A 19,069-nucleotide genomic window follows, 5' to 3' on the forward strand; every position below is an offset into this window, starting at 1 on the left:
TAATCGTGTGTGTCTGTGTGTGGGGCGGGAGGGGAAGCTCAAGCAGTGATCTCTAGTGTGAGAACTGGGGCATCACAAGTGCATCTTGTCGCCCCCTTTTTATGGGTGAAAGGTTGGAGGAGGAGGTCGTCCCAGCAGACACTGTAACACTGTCCTGGCAAAATGCTCCCTCTGTTCAGGGAGAATTGACTGGATGTATCTGACAGCTGTGTGTTCATCTTGCATGGGAAAGGGGCCATGCCCCCATGTGCTATGGGAATGGCGATTCTGTTTGGGCGGAAAGAGCTCATCTGATTCACGGGGTGGCAGATCTGATTTAGCTGGGGTTGCCCCATGGGAAGGGGGATTCTGTTTAAGTGGGGTTGCCCCATGGGAATGGCAAACCTGATCGAGTGGGGTTTCCCCACGGGAGCAGAAAGTCTGGGGTTCTTGCTGCCATTGTGTATGCCAGTGTATGCCCCCCTTTCTTCCTCAGCGCTAAACACCCAACCACCAGGGGGCATAGTGAGGGGGCACAGACCTACTGTCCCCTCCCCACATTTATTGAATGCAGGAAATATTTTCCAGGAAGAGGGTGTGTATGCTTATGCATACGTGTTATGTTGCATTTCAAGAAGAGCTTTTTTTGTGCTTGTCAATCCTGATTCCCAATTCCAGCTGTCTCCTTGCAATTATGAAAGTGGTTTCTCTTGCTGTCCTCCTTCCTTTCAACTATCTTCCCCCCCCCCCCATCAAATTTGATTTAGATTAGCAACTGGTTGTAATGTGGGTTCTGTCATCTCTACTTTCTCAAAGGTCTGCCATGGTTTCGGGGCTGGGGCGGGTAGAGCACAGGAGTGGGTTCACGCTTGGAAATCGACAGACTCTGATAGTGTTCCCAGCAAGTTTCTGAAATGAGCAGTTTGCAGACTGAGTGTGAGAGGAGCTGGAGAAAAGAGGAGCTCTGTTCACCATCGTGGGCTCATGTGTATCTTTTGAGTTGCACTTTGTATAGCATAGCATAGGTACCATAGTGCTTTGATTGCTGTTTAAGTTGTGTGGGCTGATGTGCAGCTAGAAGCCTTTCTCTGATCAAAAAAGAGCTGCTTGCATGCCACGGTGAGGCTCCCTGCAAAACTTAGTGCTTTACACCCCCTCTGGCTACACCACTGCTTATCGGTATTATTTGTTTGCTTCACATGCAAAATAGAGGTCAGGTTTTTTTTTCTGGTCAGCCTTCCTGGGCCAGATGCACCCCACTTGCCTGGCGGTTCACTAACCACTACTTCTGCTACTCCTTCTCCTGCTCCCTGGATTCAGAAAGAAAGAGGAGAATGGAAAGAGAGAGAGGAATGTGGAGGAGAAGAGAGGGATGGGCTAGAGCAGGGGTGCCCAAACCCCGGCCCTGGGGCCACTTGCGGCCCTCAAGGCCTCTCAATGCAGCCCTCAGGGAGCCCCCAGTCTCCAATGAGCCTCTGGCCCTCCGGAGATTTGTTGGAGCCCGCACTGGCCCGACGCAACTGCTCTCAGCGTGAAGGCAACTGTTTGACCTCTCGCGTGAGCTGTGGGATGAGGACTTCCTCCACTGCTTGCTGTTTCACGTCTGTGATGCAGTAGCGGCAGCAAAGGAAAGGCTGGCCTTGCTTTATGCAAGGCCTTTTATAGGAAATGAGCTATTGCAAGAACATAAGAACAGCCCCACTGGATCAGGCCATAGGCCCATCTAGTCCAGCTTCCTGTATCTCACAGCGGCCCACCAAATGCCCCAGGGAGCACACCAGATAACAAGAGACCTGCAAGGCTTCCTGGGAATTGTAGTTAAGAACATAAGAACAGCCCCACTGGATCAGGCCATAGGCCCATCTAGTCCAGCTTCCTGTATCTTACAGCGGCCCACCAAATGCCCCAGGGAGCACACCAGATAACAAGAGACCTGCAAGGCTTCTTGGGAATTGTAGTTAAGAACATAAGAACAGCCCCACTGGATCAGGCCATAGGCCCATCCAGTCCAGCTTCCTGTATCTTACAGCGGCCCACCAAATGCCCCAGGGAGCACACCAGACAACAAGAGACCTCATCCTGGTGCCCTCCCTTGCATCATTAATTCATATAAGTTCATCTTTAATATATTCATTTATGTAAACTTATGTCAATTTATTTAAATTTTAAATGTAAATTAATTCTTTTTATTCCCCCGGGCCCCCGACACAGTGTCAGAGAGACAGTGTGGCCCTCCTGCCAAAAACTTTGGACACCCCTGGGCTAGAGCGTCTGCAACAGAGCCCATAACTCTCCTCCACACCTCCTCTTCCACTCCATTCTCCTTGTTCAAATCCAGGGAGGAGGATGTGGGATGTGTCCCAACCAATGTGCAGCATGAAAAACCTTACTCGTCATATATTTATTTAAAAGTCCTTCTCTCATGCTTCTATGGAGTTCTGCATGCGCTTGTGTCTCTAGCGTACGTTCAATTTGATCTCTGATTCCCAAGGTTATGCTGAGACCGTGTGGGTAGGAGGAAGGGGCTCCCCTTTCCAGGGTGACTATTTCAGTTTGTCCCATGAGGACTCCAAAGTGCCTGGGTGGGCTGGTGTGCCTGTGTGTGTCACGGTGTCCTTATTACACAGCATAAACTGAGAGTGGGAAGGAGAAGCCACAATTACCAGGGAGGGGAAAAGCCCAGATGAGGGTTCTTAATGAATGACAGACAATAAAGAATCCCTGGCAGCTACAAACGCCTTTTTCATGAGTGGCTAATGGGAGTGTGTGCCTTCGGTGCTGGAACTGCCATCACATCAGCCTCCTGTCTCCCATCAAGTGGCAATCTGTCACCATGTTTCAAAGTAAAGCCGAGTGGCAAAGCAAAGTCTCTTTTTTCCCTCTCACACAACACGACAACCAGGGGACATCCACTCAAATGGAGCGTCGGGAGAATTAGAGCAGACAAAAGGAGATAGTTCTGTACCCAGCGTTTGATTAGTCTGTGGAACTCCTTGCCACAGGATGTGCTGGTGGCATCTGCCCTGGATGCCTTTAAAAGGGGATGGGACAGATTTCTAGAAGAAAAGTCCACCACAGGTTACAAGGCGTGATGGGTATGTGCAACCTCCTGCTTTTAGAAGTAGGCTACCTCAGAATGTCAGGTGCAGGGGAGGGCACCAGGATGCAGGTCTCTTGTTGGCTTGTGTGCTCCCGGAGGCATCTGGTGGGCCACTGTGCAATACAAGAAGCTGGACTAGATGGGCCCTTGGCCTGATCCAGCGGGGCTCTTATGGAAGCCCGTCTTTCTCTCCTGGTAGTATCAGGCCTTCTCCAGAAGATCAGTGAATGTATGCACAACCACATCTTGCCATGGTGCATTTGTTCTTCAGCCCTGATTCAAAGACAGTAGCATCCTATCCAGTAGATGGGACAAGAAGGGTGAGAGCTCTATTTTTCAGTGGCCTTTCGATAGATAGATAGATAGATAGATAGATAGATAGATAGATAGATAGATAGATAGATAGATAGATAGATAGATATCATGTTGGCAACCTTCAGTCTCGAAAGACTACGGTATCGCGCTCTGAATGGTGGTTCTGGAACAGCGTCTAGTGTGGCTGAAAAGGCCAATTCAGGAGTGACAATCCCTTCCACACCGGGAGCAAGTGCAGTCTGTCCCTGGTCTGTCTCCCTGGCTATGGGCCTTCCTTCTTTGCCTCTTAGCCTCAGACTGTTGGCCAAGTGTCTCTTCAAACTGGGAAAGGCCATGCTGCACAGCCTGCCTCCAAGCGGGCCGCTCAGAGGCCAGGGTTTCCCACCTGTTGAGGTCCATCCCTAAGGCCTTCAGATCCCTTTTGCAGATGTCCTTGTATCGCAGCTGTGGTCTACCTGTAGGGCGCTTTCCTTGCACAAGTTCTCGATAGATAGATAGATAGATAGATAGATAGATAGATAGATAGATAGATAGATAGATTGATTGATTGATTGATTGATTGATTGATTATAGCCTCAAGCACCAAGATGGAGAGCAGTCAACCTTGAATGAGTTAAATTGGATTTTTTTAAAGAGCTGTAATATTTTAGTCCTTTAATAGGTTAGAGTTGTAGATAAAAAATTTTTGATCCTCTTAAAAGTCTGGTTATGTGCCTGGGTATGACCCTTTGGCAGAAGGGCCAGTGGTGCTGCTTTGGGATAGCCTGGCTGCAGGAACAGGCTGAGAACTGGTGCTGCATCATGGCTAAGACGCTGAGCTGCAAATCAGGGCTTAGTCAGTCCTCTGCCGTGAACCCCCCTAGGTGGCCTTCGGCAAGCCTGGCCTCTGAGCCTCAACCTTCCCATCCGCAAAATGGGCACAGTGTTTACTTCCCTTATAAGTAGGTTCCAAGATCAACATCGTGACTTAAAGTGTAAATTGTGTTTTGCGCTGAGGATGCTGTTATACCAATCTAGGGGGGCGTTCTGCCACTAGAAGAAACAGCCCACATCCCACAAGGAGCCTGCTTTGCAAATCCTTCCCTGCCATCCCTCAGCCTAATGCTTTCTGTATTCTCTTTTCTCAGAGACCTAAGAAACAACTTGATCAGCACCATCCAGCCTGGAGCTTTCCTAGGCCTCTCAGAACTGAAACGATTGTGAGTATCACCCTTTCTACTTCGGTCCACCCACCAGGTCAACTGAGGCAGGAGCCTCAGGCAATGGATGGTGGAGAGTGCTGCTTTCTCCTCCCTTCCCTGAACTTGGAATGGAAAAAGGGAATAGAACAGAAGAGACTGGTTAGCTAGTGTGTCCCTGGCTATTGCTCTTCTGTCCTCCACTCTTCTACTCCATTCCTGACGCTCTAGCCCTCCACTCTTCTCTCCTCCACATGGTTCCAGTACCAGGTACACATATTCGCACACCGCCTGTAGTGAAATCCTTTGCAAGACCTGTCCTTGTTACTATACAGAGCCCTAAAGAAAAATGCAAAATGCCTAGGCGGCTGCAGTGTTTGTCCCCCCCGCGCCCTCCAGGAGTCCTTGTTTAGATTTTCTGCATCATGTCCCATTTAGTCCCTGTGTCCTGCTGTCCCCTCCTAACTTACCTGGCCCAGCCTGTGTCCTTGGCAGCCCCCACATCTTGTGCTTCCTTTGATTCTTCACAGGGACCTCTCCAACAATCGCATTGGGTGTCTCCCCAGTGGTATCTTCCAGGGACTATCCAACCTCATCCGTCTGTGAGTATCCTGATTGAAATCAGTCCAAAGCTGACATCAGACCCACAGTGGGAAAAATGCTGGTCCCCAAGCATGGCCTTAAAGTAAAAAAAAAGGGGCATGGGGTTTACATGTTTGCAGCCCACTTTTTCAAGGAATGAGCAGCACTGCCTGTGTTATGGCTTCCTTGGGAGTAGAAATCACAGGGGACTTGCTTGTTCTCTCTCTCTCTCTCTCTCTCTCTCTCTCTCTCTCTCTCTCATTTTGACTTTACTTAAAAATGTACAGAAAAAAAATTGAACACTGGGATGGAGTTAAATTGCATGAATTCCTACATGTAACAACATGTTACAGGCCCAACTGGTAGCTCTGAACCCCAAAAAGATGACTTGGCCCTAACCTGGCTCTTTAGTTCCATCTTAGCTTTCCACAGATCAAATCCTTCTCTCTCTCTGTCTCTCTCTGTCACCCAAAATACATGCTGTCCAGAAAACTACTAGGCGCACTGCCTTTGTGCCTTTCTCACTGACCATCCAAGAGGGAGGGGGTAATGGGTCAGCTGAAACCTCTGACCTTAGCTCCTGCCCTTATTGGAAATCCATGGAGCCTCTCATTCTCTTAGGGAATTTTCCCATTATGAATCATCCTAAACCTTTAATCCTTCAATCTGCCAGCCAGGCCACCCTCTGTATGTGAAAAAGCAGCCGGTCAGCCCAATAGATAGGATCCCTGATTGGCCAGCCAGATAGCCACTCAGAGATCCTCCATGCCTCATGTAGACTGGCTTTCAGACTATTCCTGTGACCAGGGAAGAGCATCATATGAAGGAATGAGCCAAAGGAATCACACACACACACACACACACACACACACACACACACACACACACGTCTCCAGGGAAGGAGCATGTATCACCCAACTTGGCCAACTCATTCTCTTCTGTGATAGGAACGTGTCTGGAAACATTTTCTCCAGCCTCCAACTCGGAATCTTCGATGAGCTGCTTTCTCTGAAAGTCATGTAAGTATTTTCCTCCCTACCAGTTTATGCAAAGTTCTGACCCATGCATTCCACCCCAGAACCAGTTCATTTCCAGGCTGAATTCAAAGTGCTAGTTTTGACTTTTAAAGCCCTATGCATCTCGGGTCCCGGGGTATTTGAGGGACTGCCTCCTTCCATACAATCCGACCCATCCTCTCAGGACATCAGAGGGGGCCCTTCTGACTGTGCTGCCGCCAGCGGAGGTGAGGGGGGTGGCGGCAAGAAGGAGGGCCTTCTTGGTGGTGGCTCCCTATCTGTGGAACTCTCTCCCCCTGGAACTGAGAACAGCTTCCTCTTTAGAGTCCTTTCAGCAAGGGGCTTAAGACTTTTTTTTATTTAGGGAAGCCTTTTTATGCTGACACTAGGGGGCAAGGCATTTTTTTTTCCTTGAACATGTTTTTAATTTGGGATCCAAGTTTTATTGTGTTTTATTGTTTTTAAATGTCTTGTTTTTTTTATACGTATTTATTTATTTTATGTTTTTAATATGATTTTATTTGTGAGCTGCCTTGAGTGCCCTTTACTGGAATAGAAAGGCTGGATAAAAATAAATAAATAAATAAATAAACCATATTACAGAACCAAATGAACTTGCTGGTGTTGCATGGCACACATCTGACTGTGTGCTGCCTGCTTCCAGTGATGGATCCAGTATGCCCTGTTTTCTGTTCGGCCCCAAAGACCCACTTTGGAAAGTGGTGCAATAAAAGTTAGATGTATTGAATTGAATATTCTCGGGGGGGGGGGGGGGTTTGCATGTTCATTGCTCTTTATCCCTAAGCACCCACCTCAACCCTGCTCCCACCTATCAATTCCATACAACAAAGAGCTAGGAAGTGTTCTCCTTTGCACCTTGCACCTCCTTGCTTTCTCCAACAGCCCATGCCCTACTTCCTGCTTGACCCCCCCTGCTTGTACCTCTGTTCTGCCCTCCAGAGACTTTGCCACTGAATATCTGACATGCGATTGCAACCTTCTCTGGGTCCTTTCCTGGACCAAGAACCGCTCCGTCCAGATCGCTGACAAGACCTTATGTGCCTACCCCAGCACCTTGCACGGGAAGCCGCTCCGGAACGTCCGGGAAAGCCAGATGCTCTGCGGTGAGACACAGCCAGCTGCGTGGCTGGAATCAGTTGGTGGGACTGGAGGTGTCTAACCTGCTGTCTGGCCACCAGAGGTTTTCAGCGGTGGTTACAAAACTGCTCTCAGAATAAGGATCAGATTAAGGCTACTGTCGGGAACGGAGACCATGTCGCTTTTATGGGGTGTCCAGATCCCCCAGATAGAGCTTCCCCTATTTGCCAGGTCCTCCCTGGCTGAAACTCTTTGGTGTTGCTGAAATGGCTACTGCCTTCCAGATAGTAGCTTCTGCCGTGAATGTGCCTAGGAAGCTGCATATACTGAATCAGATTAGTTGTCCATACAGACTGGTAGTGGCTCTTTGGAGTTTCAGGTCAGTTTTTCCCAGCGTAACCTGCAGGTGCTGGGGATTGAACCTGCAGAGTCTGAACTCTAACCACTGGTGCATCAAGGGCAGGGTGGAGTGCACCTGGGGTGTCAGATGCACCACTGAGTGGCTAGCAGACCTGGCCTTCCTCAAGGTAGAGGCCAGGTCTGCCCATCACTTTGAGTGGTTGGTAGACCTGGCCTCCAGTGGGGGATTTCAAGGCAAGAGTCCATTTCTACCCTTTGCTTTGAGCGGCCTGCCCCAGTACACCACTGACTCTGTCCACTGAACATTCTATGCGTCCCTTCTTCTGATACTGGTGTGCTCCCTGGGGCATTTGGTGGGCCACTGTGAGATACAGGAAGCTGGACTAGATGGGCCTATGGCCTGATCCAGTGGGGTTGTTCTTATGTTCTTAACTACAATTCCCAGAAAGCCTTGCAGGTCTCTTGTTATCTGGTGTGCTCCCTGGGGCATTTGGTGGGCCGCTGTGAGATACAGGAAGCTGGACTAGATGGGCCTATGGCCTGATCCAGTGGGGCTGTTCTTATGTTCTTAACTACAATTCCCAGAAAGCCTTGCAGGTCTCTTGTTATCTGGTGTGCTCCCTGGGGCATTTGGTGGGCCACTGTGAGATACAGGAAGCTGGACTAGATGGGCCTATGGCCTGATCCAGTGGGGCTGTTCTTATGTTCTTAACTACAATTCCCAGAAAGCCTTGCAGGTCTCTTGTTATCTGGTGTGCTCCCTGGGGCATTTGGTGGGCCGCTGTGAGATACAGGAAGCTAGACTACATGGGCCAATGGCCTGATCCAGTGGGGCTGTTCTTATGTTCTTATGAGACCCGAGACTGATGCTGGATGGAGGTAATTATTCTCTTGGTGCTTTCTGAGTTTCAAACACCTTCTGAGTTTCAAGGAAAGCACCCCCTGTTCGGAACAATCCTATCCCTTCCATGAAGACATGGGAAGGAGGGAAGCAAGTGTCACATGCCAATTGGCCATGCTCCTGAGCACATGCTGCTTGTATGAAATGGCTTGAGCTATATCAGTGTAGCCAGAGTGAGAACTTCGAAGAACTTCCAGTGGTTGAGAAGTTGAGTTTCAGTGCCCTGCATGGGCTGGCGGAAGCAGTGGCGTCACTAGGGTTCATGTCACACGGTGCAGGAAGCCAGTGTGCCACTCCCATAATGGATCTCCTCCCATGCAGTGGGCGAGGCGACACCCCGGGCGGTAAACATGCACCACTGCCCTGCCCCTACTAGGTTTTTTGCTATAACTTTTGATAGAATAGAGATATTTCATCACTGCTTGTTTCATTACATTCTGCATGGAATTACACATCGAATGATATATGATGTGATGGTATTGTTTGAAAGTATCAAGATTTTAAAATTTTTTAGCCAGTAGTGGTGTTACCCCAGTGTGGCCCGCCCCCCCCACACCTCTCTAGTGATGCCACTGGGCAGGAGCAGAATAAATGGTGTAAGTACACGCAAATGTGCTTCATTTGTATCATTCCAATGGGTTAGAAAATACGCTTTCCTTGGTGCAAACTGCTTCTGAGATCTAAAACCAGATTGGGATGGAAAGCTTCCCATCCTCTTCTCGTGGCCTGAAGTCTCCTTTACCCGCCCTGCAGAAGGTGTCCCAGAGCTGCACACTCACCAGCTGATCCCCTCCCTGCGGCAAGTGGTCTTCCAAGGTGACCGTCTCCCTTTCCAGTGCACAGCCACCTACCTGGATAACAGCACGCACATCTTGTGGTACCACAACCGCGCCCTCGTGCAGGGGGATGAACTCAGTGGCATCATCTTGCAGGAGAGTCTTGTCCATGACTGCACCTTCATCACCAGGTATGGAGCATGGCCATGGGTGAGAGAGCGAAGTCCCATTCACCCAGGCTTGGCCAGGGGCGCCACGGTAGCACACCTAATCACATGCCGATGATCCGAAATTCCATTCCTGGCATCTTCAGGTCGGGAAAGACCCCTGCCAGATCTGTTGCCGGTCAGTTTTGGACCTGTTTTGATGGCAGCCAGAGTTGGGTCTCAGATAAGAGCCATTGCCTACCAACTAAGACCTGTTTTAATTGGGAATTGAATCTGGGGTTTTCCTGCTTCCGGCAAGGGGCAGGACTAGATGACCTTAAAGACCCCTTCGAACTCTGTGGTTCTGTGACCTTCTCCAATCTAAGTCATGTGGTTTGCCCTCAAGCCATGGTCCCTCCCCAGTATGAAGCTGCTTTGCAGAAAGTCAGATGGTCCGTCTTGCCCTGCTGGTGGTAGCACTCCAGCAGATCACGGTTTTCTCTGCTACCCATGATATGCAGGCCTGGGAAGTGGGTTCCACCTGAGTCAGACCACTGGTCCTTCTGCCTCAGTATTGTCAGCACTGGCTACCAGCAGCTGACCAGGGCTGTAGGCAAAGGATCTTTCCTAGCCCTGATGATAAGCCAGAATTTGAACCAGGGACCTTCCACATACAGAAGGTCACTGAGCTTAAAGCTTCGATTGAGCAGAAGCCTCCATCTGACCACCAAGTCAGGTGGTCCCTTCTGGACCATGTTTCTCCCCGTCCTTCTCCGTTCAGGGTGTCCCACCAGTTTTAGGTAGATCTGAGCCCAGCCTGCATAGTTTCTAAAAGCCAATGTCTGTCTCCCCCAGCGAGCTTATCCTGTCCAACATCCATATCTCAGCCAGCGGTGAATGGGAGTGCACCATCTCCACAGCTCAGGGCAACATCAGCAAGAAAGTGGAGATCGTGGTGCTGGAGACGTCTGCGTCATACTGTCCGGCCGAGCGGGTCACCAACAATCGTGGAGACTTCAGGTATTGGTGGGCGTGGGTGTGGGCCTGTGGGCATGGGAGTGACTGGGAACTTCAAAGAGCACAGGAGGCCACTTTCTGCTGAGTCAAACTTTTAGCCCGTTGGCTCAGGTTTGCCTGCTTGGACTGGCAGTGGCTCTCCAAGGATTTGGGCAGGACCCTTTTGCAACCCAACCTGGAGAGGTCCAGGATCTGTTTTGTGCAGAGAAGATGATCTACCACTGAGCAACAGCCCTTCCTTAAGAGACTGATGTGCTATGTACTGGGCATGCTGTTAGTTCATGAGTCTGTGTGTAAAGGCCAAACTAGAACTGGATCAGACCACAGGCCCATCTAGGCCAGCTTCCTGCATCCCACAGTGGTCCACCAGATGCGTCAGGGAGCACACAAGACAGCAAGAGACCTGCATCCTGTTGCCATCCCCTTGCATCTTGCATTCTAAGGTAGCCTTCTAAACCAAGAGGTGAAAAGGTGCAAAAGAGAGCGACTAAGATGATTACGGGGCAGGGGCACCTTCCTTATGAGGAAAGGCTATGGCGTTTGGGCCTCTTCAGCCTAGAAAAGAGGCGCCTGAGGGGGGACATGATTGAGACATACAAAATTATGCAGGGGATGGACAGAGTGAATAGGGAGATGCTCTTTACACTCTCACCAGAACCAGGGGACATCCACTTAAATTGAGTGTTGGGAGAGTTAGAACAGACAAAATAAAATATTTCTTTACTCAGCGTGTGGGCGGTCTGTGGAACTCCTTGCCACAGGATGTGGTGACAGCATCTGGCCTGGATGCCTTTAAAAGGGGATTGGACAAGTTTCTGGAGGAAAAATCCATTACGGGGTACAAGCCATGATGTGTATGTGCAACCTCCTGATTTTAGAAATGGGCTATGTCAGAATGCCAGATGCAAGGGAGGGCACCAGGATGAGGTCTCTTGTTATCTGGTGTGCTCCCTGGGGCATTTGGTGGGCCGCTGTGAGATACAGGAAGTGGACTAGATGGGCCTATGGCCTGATCCAGTGGGGCTGTTCTTATGTTCTTAACTACAATTCCCAGGAAGCCTTGCAGGTCTCTTGCTGTCTTGTGTGCTCGCTGGGGCATTTGGTGGGCCGCTGTGAGATACAGGAAGCTGGACTAGATGGGCCTATGGCCTGATCCAGTGGGGCTGTTCTTATGTTCTTAACTACAATTCCCAGGAAGCCTTGCAGGTCTCTTGCTGTCTTGTGTGCTCGCTGGGGCATTTGGTGGGCCGCTGTGAGATACAGGAAGCTGGACTAGATGGGCCTATGGCCTGATCCAGTGGGGCTGTTCTTATGTTCTTATGTTCTTATCATGGCTTGTAACCTGTGATGGACTTTTCCTCCAGAAATCTGTCCAATCCCCTTTTCAAGGCATCTAGGCCAGACATCCTGTGCCAAGGAGTTCCACAGATCAATTACCTGGATAAAAACATATTTTCTTTTCTTAGATGTGGCCTTAAACAAGTTATTGTCTTTCTGTGTGTGTGTGTTTTTGAAGAATACTGGCTCTTGTGATGCGGGGGCTTGTCTTCCAGCTTTCCTTCTGGAAACTGTTCTCTGACAAAAGGGTTAGAAAGCTTAAAAGTTTGGGAATTTCAGACAACTTCCCCCCCTTTCCTTTCAGTCATTGAAACTGGGTGCAAAGGGGATGGAACCAGAGAGCTATGCAAGGCACTGAAGACTTTTGACTTCTGAGCTGGCCAGCGCGCTCGGATTTTTTTCCCCACAATGGGGGCTGGAAACTTAAAAAAACAAGTGCGAGTTGCAGCTCATCAAAGACAAACCCTGCTCCCCGAGGCCATCCCCTTTGCACCCTGTCGTGTGCAAGAGAGCGGAGGAGAAAATGGTAGCTGTGATGGATGCTTCTTGGTCAGCAAGTAGACCCTGTTTGGTTTGCCATGTTCTCCTCCTCTCACCTGCCCTCTCCTGCCACTCTCGTGCAACTGCATGGAACGTCAGGAAAGAGAACCCTTTGGGCCACATCGCAGTGTGGAATTGTGTGGAAGGGCCATCAATCGTGCACCCTCGCTGTTTAAATGCCACCTGCAGTTTGCTTCCAGCTCTGTGCAATAAATCATTATATACCATGTCATTGTTTTTTGGGCACACGACATTCACTGTCAACTTTTGAAGAGAAGAATTGGAGGAGTTCTGCCAAGGAGTGTTCCTCTCTTGTGCACTCTCTCTCTTTCCCTTGCTTATGGCCAGTTCTTTTAGGATCTTCACTGATCCCACACCCTTTGCTCAGGCTTGGTCCTGGCCTGGTTCATTGGTCAGCATGTGCCGGGTGCTCTGTTCAAACAGACACACGCCCAACATCTGGGTGAGAGGCTGCCAGATTTGGGCGGCCCTGCGTGAAAGTTTATGTGCGCATGAAAAAAGGGTTTGAGATATGGCTTGTTACCATGAGCGGGGAGTAGTTGGAGTGCCAGATGTTTAGGCTCTTGAGGGCCGGATTTGCCCCACCTCTGCCTCAAGTGATATTTCTACGGAGCGCATTCGGACAAAAGTAGGCTTTGCCACACAAGCAGGAGTGGGTCCTTTGCGATGATGCTCATCGGGCCGCACAAAACTCCCAGGCCAGCTGTTGTGTAAGAGTTGTGCAATTGTGCTGACGGTTGGATTGTAATTGGACGGTATGTTGTCATTGTCCCTGCTGCCTTTTCCGTCCCAAGTGAGCCAGGCTGCCAATGGCTCTCCTTTGGTGGGGAGGGTTCAGAGAGGAAGCAGCAGGCTTTTAGGGAGGCCAGGCCCCTACTGCCCCAAGGCCCCCCTGCCCTACCCCTCTGGTGCCAAGGAGGCAGCTTGGGATCTCTCTAGCAAGCAGGATCTGGGAATGATTAAGCAGCCATTGAGATGGGGGCTGTCCGAGAGGCCCAGCTCTGGCAGCACAGACAGGCTCCAGAGGCAGAGGTGTTGGAATTTCTCTGGCAAGAGAAAAAAGGCTCGCAGAGCCCGCTGTAACCTCGGCGGGGTCTTGATGGAATATAAATTACTGTGTAGTCAATGTGGCTTAAATTAACAGTGGGCCTGCCTTCTCCCCCCCACCTTCCATCTCCGCCTCTGCACTCCGCGTGAGCAGGACATATCCTGGGGTTAGAGGCAGGCACTGAAATCCCAGCGGAGGGGGGGGGATTCATCCAAACCGGGGTTCCACTGGGGCAACTGCAAGTGTGGAAGGAGCAGCATTCCTTAGCCTAGGGATCCCCCCCCCCAGGGAAGCCCCCACAGCCGCACGGTGTCCCAGAAGGGTTGAGATGTTACTGAGACGCCCTCAGCCCATCCCATCACGTTTTCTGCCGCAGTGGGGCTCATGGGATCAAAGTGGGGCGTAAGTGCCCACGCCAGGACCTCATCGCATTCCTACCGCATTGCGCAGTGCGCGATGGCAGGCTTAGAATTCTGGACTGTTGCACTCAGATCTGCAGGTGGGGAGTCATATTTCAGAATGTTTCCATGTACAAAAAAATCAACCCCCCCCCCAAAAAAAAATCTCAGTGATTATAATTAATGAGCACATTGGAAGAAAGGTTTAGTGCAGACCTCTCCCTGAATTCTTGCTGTACTACATGCAAGTTGTTTGCTTGCACGGGGGACGATTAAAAAATATGACTCTCCACCTGCAATCTGAAGTGGAACAGTCCAGAATTCTTTGGCCTCAGCTTGCCACCTCACTCTGTATAATGGGCAGATTCGGGCTAGTGGGCGAGATGACAAAAATCTTGACTCAGATCTCCTTTCTCTGTAGATTTTGCAGCAGGGGGGTGCAGGCCAGAGGGGGGTGTGCAGAGGAATGAGAGGAATTTTAGCAGGGGGTGCAAAGTTTCTTCTGGGTCCATTCCCAAAGGGGGGCAGTGGGGTAGGCAGAATGGGGAGCAAAATAGGGGAGGGGAGGGTGCTGACAGCCACAGTAGTCTGTGGAGCTCAGACTCAGCTCAGACTCAGCTCATTGGCAGCTAGATAAAGTAATCTGGAAAACCAAACGCATTCCTAAGTCTCTCTAAAATTTTTGAAGTATAGAAAATTGATTGCAGAAAATTAGCTTCATCATATCGAGGCTCACGCTAGAATGGATCAAAATGAACTTCTGCAACAGCTGTAGCCCCACAGCTGGGTCCCTGAGTTTCTATGCACTTCTTCTTGGTTTTGGGATCCGCAAGCCAAAGAGCTACTGGGGCAGGCCAGTTTGACACTGTGTTAAGGATGCATTCCTGAACCTGGTGTGCATGGCTTGCAACAGCAGTTAACACTGCATGCACGGGGTTGTGCCCCAGCATTATGCGCTGGCAGCAGGTTCAGGTGCGATAGGAAAATGTCAGGCCCCAGGAACTTTCTGGCCCCCTCCATTGGATCCTGGGCCTCCTTTCTGACCCTGGACGTGGGTACAAGTTACCCCCTTTACCCCCCCCTCCTAGGCCCTAGTGCAGGCTTTGGAGCAGTGGGGGTGCAGGCTTTGGATTGGAAGAGGACTTTCGGGGAGGGGAATCTGTTCTGTACTCTTGAGATACATTTCCCTTATGAAATACACCCCTCCCCCAGCTCCTCTTTTCCTCCCAAAACATGTTGGGGTCCATGTTTCTCAAATGGGGAAATAACACCTTGGGGTTTGTATGTGCGTATGAGACTAGCATGGGAAGAAAGAATGAACATCTCCTTCCCTAGCACAGTGTCCCAAATTGGGACCACTCCCAACGCCAGTGCTCCCCCCTCCCAAAACCAGCCACTGCTTTTGACCAAAATGTGAAGGGACAGGAGATCTGAGAGCAGATCTCGCTTGGTCCTTGGTCACTTTAGTCATGCTCAGTTTTCTTTGGACAAAGTGGTGGCACTGCAAATAGAAGACGGATTCCTACAGGGTCCACGTGGTCTCTCCCTAGTTTGATAGGAACACTTGGAGAGCAGATGCTCAGGGGCTTCTCGGCGCCCACCAGGGCCTGCCTCTTTTTCCGCACAATTTCATTGTGGGGCAAAGGACTGTGGGAACCGTGGTGCTGTCTTTGCAGGGACCAGAGGGTATAGTGTGTGTATGCGGGAGAGGGAGGGTTGAAGCCACGTGACCTTCGTATGCCTTCCTTCAACTCATCCAGCTGTTGCCGCCGCCAGCCCAAGATGGGGGGTAGGAAGAGTCTCGTGAGCCAGATGTGCTGCAGCAGCTGGCCCAGGCAGTTTTGTTCCAGGGAGGCAAATAAATTACCTCATAAAACTCTTGGCATCTGCATTTTCTCTCTGTTGTGAACCCTGATGGCACAGCTTGAAAGGTTCTTTCCCCCCCCCCCACGGCAGAGCCGCTTCCTATACAGACAAGATCTCTTCTCCCGCCCTGCGCCGTCCCAACCCAGTTGCACAGTCACACAAAGGGGCCTCCCTTGTCCGAGTTCACCGTCTGCAGTGACTTGACTTCCCCTTCCACTAATACCCTGCGTTGCGTATTCTGGAGCCCGCGCTGTTGCGCCAGGTTGGGTTTGGCAAGGGGAAAGTACGTCACTGCGGACAGGGAACGTGGAGAAATCTCAGTTCCAAGCATGGGGGAGGATGTGTGGAAGGAGACTCCTTGCCATCTGAGAACGAAAGGCACAGGGCTGGCCTGTTCAGGTTCAGGATGTGCTGTCTTACCTCATTGCTGCTTCTTCTCTTTAGGGGTATACCTAGGATGTGGTAAGACGGGACATTTGCCCTGGGTGCCGCTTAACAGGGGCATTGGGCATGGGCCTCTCGTGGCAGCGGCAGCACGCCCCCCCCATCTGCAGTGCTCCAGGTGTTTCCAGCCTCTCCATGGGGTGGGGGTTGCTCGTTGTCCAAGACCCTAGCTCCTGAGGGTCCATTAGGCTCCAAAATGGAGCCATTCCATCAGGGGAGGGTAGCGTGCAGCTGCAGGGGCGACATAATGATGCGGGGGGGGTCACTTTGCTGTGTCACTATGTCACCCCACCAGGCGCCATTAGGCCCTGGGATGCCGCTGTTTCTCCTGTTTCCTGAATTGGAAAATGGAGGGTGGACCGGAAGAGGAAGTGTGGAGGGGAGGGGAGTGGCCCACCGCGCTCCTTTCCTCTACACTTCCTGTTCTGGTTCATCCCCCTGTTCTAGTTCATGGAATGAGAGGACGTGAGGCTGGCACTTAACCTGGTAAGGAGGAATAGTATTTGACGCTTGAGCCGGCCCTGACATGACATAAGAATGTGGTCTGTTAGGTCAACCCAAGAGTCAGTCTCATGCAGCATCCTGTTTCCCCACAGTGGCTAGTCGGTTGCTTTCCAGAAGCCAAAATCAAGCAACCACCCTCCCTTGCAACATCCTCCTCTTCCCCTACTGGTATTATTGTGACACATGGAGGGTCCATTTGGCCATCACAGCCAATATCCATGGATTGACCTATGTGGCCATGTGTTTGTGTAGTTGAGGTTAGTGGCCATTGGCTTATCTTGTGATGACTAACTATGCTTGGTTGTGTAAAATGTGTTTGCTCTAAACCAGGGGTGTCCAAACTTTTTGGCAGGAGGGCCACAGCATCTCTCCGACACTGTGCTGGGGGCCAGATGGAAAAAAGAATTAATTTACATTTCAAATTTGAAAAAATTTACATAAATGAATACATTAGAGATGGAACTTACATGAATGAATGAAGGTCTTGCAATAACTCAAGGCCTATAAAAGGCCTTGCACAAAGCAAGGCCAGCCTTTCCTTTGCTGCCACTGCTGCATCACAGATGTGAAACAGCAAGCAGTAGAAGGAGCCCTCGTCCCACAGCTCACGCAAGAGGTAGAACAGTTGGCCATCACACTGAGAGCAGTTGCGTTGGGCCAGTGCGGGCTACAGCAAGTCTCCGGAGGGCCAAAGGCTCATTGGAAACTGGGGGCTTCCCGTGGGTCAGATTTGGAGTCCACGAGGGCCACAAGTGGCCCCAGGGCCGGGGTTTGGGCACCCCTGCTCTCAACCAAATGCCCATCAGTTTTATTGGGTGACCCCCTTCCCACAACTTCTAATTTTACAAGAGAGAGAGAGAGAGAGAGAGAGAGAGAAAAGGGTCAGCATAATCTTATAAACCACTGTCATTTTCCGGCCCCTTATCAAGGAGATATGGAAGAAGAAAGGTGGGGAGAATGATTTGGTTGAAAGTAAATGCACAAAGCATCCACCTCCCTGCACATGGACAGCTAACTTGTATGGCAAGAAGAATTCTCCATTTACCTTCTCCTTAGATCAGGGGTGCCCAAACCCTGGCCCTGGGGCCACTTGCGTCCCTCAAGGCCTCCCAATGTGGCCCTCAGGGAGCCCCCAGTCTCCAATGAGCCACTGGCCCTCTGGAGATTTGTTGGAGCCCACACTGGCCCGACGCAACTGCTCTCAGAACGAGGGCAACTGTTTGACCTCTCACGTGAGCTGTGGGATGAGGGCTCCCTCCACTGCTTGCTGTTTCATGTCTGTGATGCAGCAGAGGCAGCAAAGGAAAGGCCGGCCTTGCTTTGTGCAAGGCCTTTTATAGGCCTTGAGCTATTGCAAGACCTTCATTCATTCATATAAGTTCATCTTTAATATATTCATTTATGTAAACTTATGTAAATTTATTCAAATTTTAAATGTAAATTAATTCTTTTTTTCCCCGGCCCCCGACACAGTGTCAGAGAGGTGATGTGGCCCTCCTGCCAAAAACTTTGGACACCCCTGCCTTAGATGCTAGTTTTCTCTATGTACATTTTTAAAAAAACGTTAGAGAGCATTAAAACATGAGTCAACTGAAATAGCATGGTCCGCGCAGGGCTGTACCACACAACATTTTGATCCCGGAATGAAAAGTCGCCTCTTTGGCTGGCCTTTGTGATCTTTAAAACTGAGTGTCCACTCACTGGTTGCCTCTCTCCCCTCTGCCCACAGGTGGCCGCGCACCTTGGCGGGCATCACTGCTTACCAGTCATGCTTACAGTATCCTTTCACCTCGGGGAATGGAGGCGGTGGCATGGAGAAGCAAGCGTGCCGGCGCTGTGACCGTACCGGCCGCTGGGAGGAGGGAGACTACTCTCACTGCTTGTACACCAATGATATCACCCGCGTCCTCTACACCTTTGTGTTGGTGAGCTGTGAAGACTTTTCCTCCCCGTTTCTGCTCCTTTCCCCTCTTCATTTTAGAATTCAGGGAGGAGCAGTGGTCACCCACGCCACCAGTCCACTCCCTGAGGCAGCTGCCTCAGTTGACCTCACAGATGGTCTGGCCCTTGGCTCTTGTCAATCAAGACCGATCTCAGGGGTCTGGTCTAGAGGGTCGAGCCTCCATTTGCCTGAAGATAACATCCGAAGGTCGCCAGTTCGAGGCCACCGGCACCGTGCGACCTTGAAGCAGCTGACAAGCTGAAGCTGAGCAATTCCATCTGCTCTGAGCGTGGGAGGATGGAGGACAGAATGTGCGACCAGATCAAGAAAAGAAACATCTGAATGTTGTGGTTTCTTGAAAGATAGAAACCTTCTTTCAAATTGTAAAAATCCCTACGGGGATTTAAATTGCCTGCCTGTGTAAACCGCCTTGAATAAAGTCTGAGGAGAAATCTGAGGACCAAGAAAGGCGGTATAGAAATACCTGTATTATTATTATT

The 19,069-nt window shown here is 50.5% G+C and overlaps 1 protein-coding gene across 2 annotated transcripts in view; it reads left to right on the top strand.

Moving 5' to 3' along the window:
- Positions 1-19,069, top strand: part of ADGRA2 (adhesion G protein-coupled receptor A2) — a 105,322-nt gene that overhangs the window by 67,162 nt on the left and 19,091 nt on the right. For both annotated transcript variants that reach the window (XM_066639806.1, XM_066639807.1), the window contains exons 3-9: positions 4,522-4,593; positions 5,103-5,174; positions 6,102-6,173; positions 7,131-7,294; positions 9,283-9,496; positions 10,307-10,471; positions 18,357-18,552. In XM_066639806.1, coding sequence (XP_066495903.1) covers positions 4,522-4,593; positions 5,103-5,174; positions 6,102-6,173; positions 7,131-7,294; positions 9,283-9,496; positions 10,307-10,471; positions 18,357-18,552 — 955 coding nt within the window. The remainder of the gene's footprint in view (positions 1-4,521; positions 4,594-5,102; positions 5,175-6,101; positions 6,174-7,130; positions 7,295-9,282; positions 9,497-10,306; positions 10,472-18,356; positions 18,553-19,069) is intronic.

The sequence above is a fragment of the Tiliqua scincoides genome, chromosome 11 (assembly GCF_035046505.1).
Source record: "Tiliqua scincoides isolate rTilSci1 chromosome 11, rTilSci1.hap2, whole genome shotgun sequence".
Classification (NCBI taxonomy): Eukaryota; Metazoa; Chordata; class Lepidosauria; order Squamata; family Scincidae; genus Tiliqua; species Tiliqua scincoides.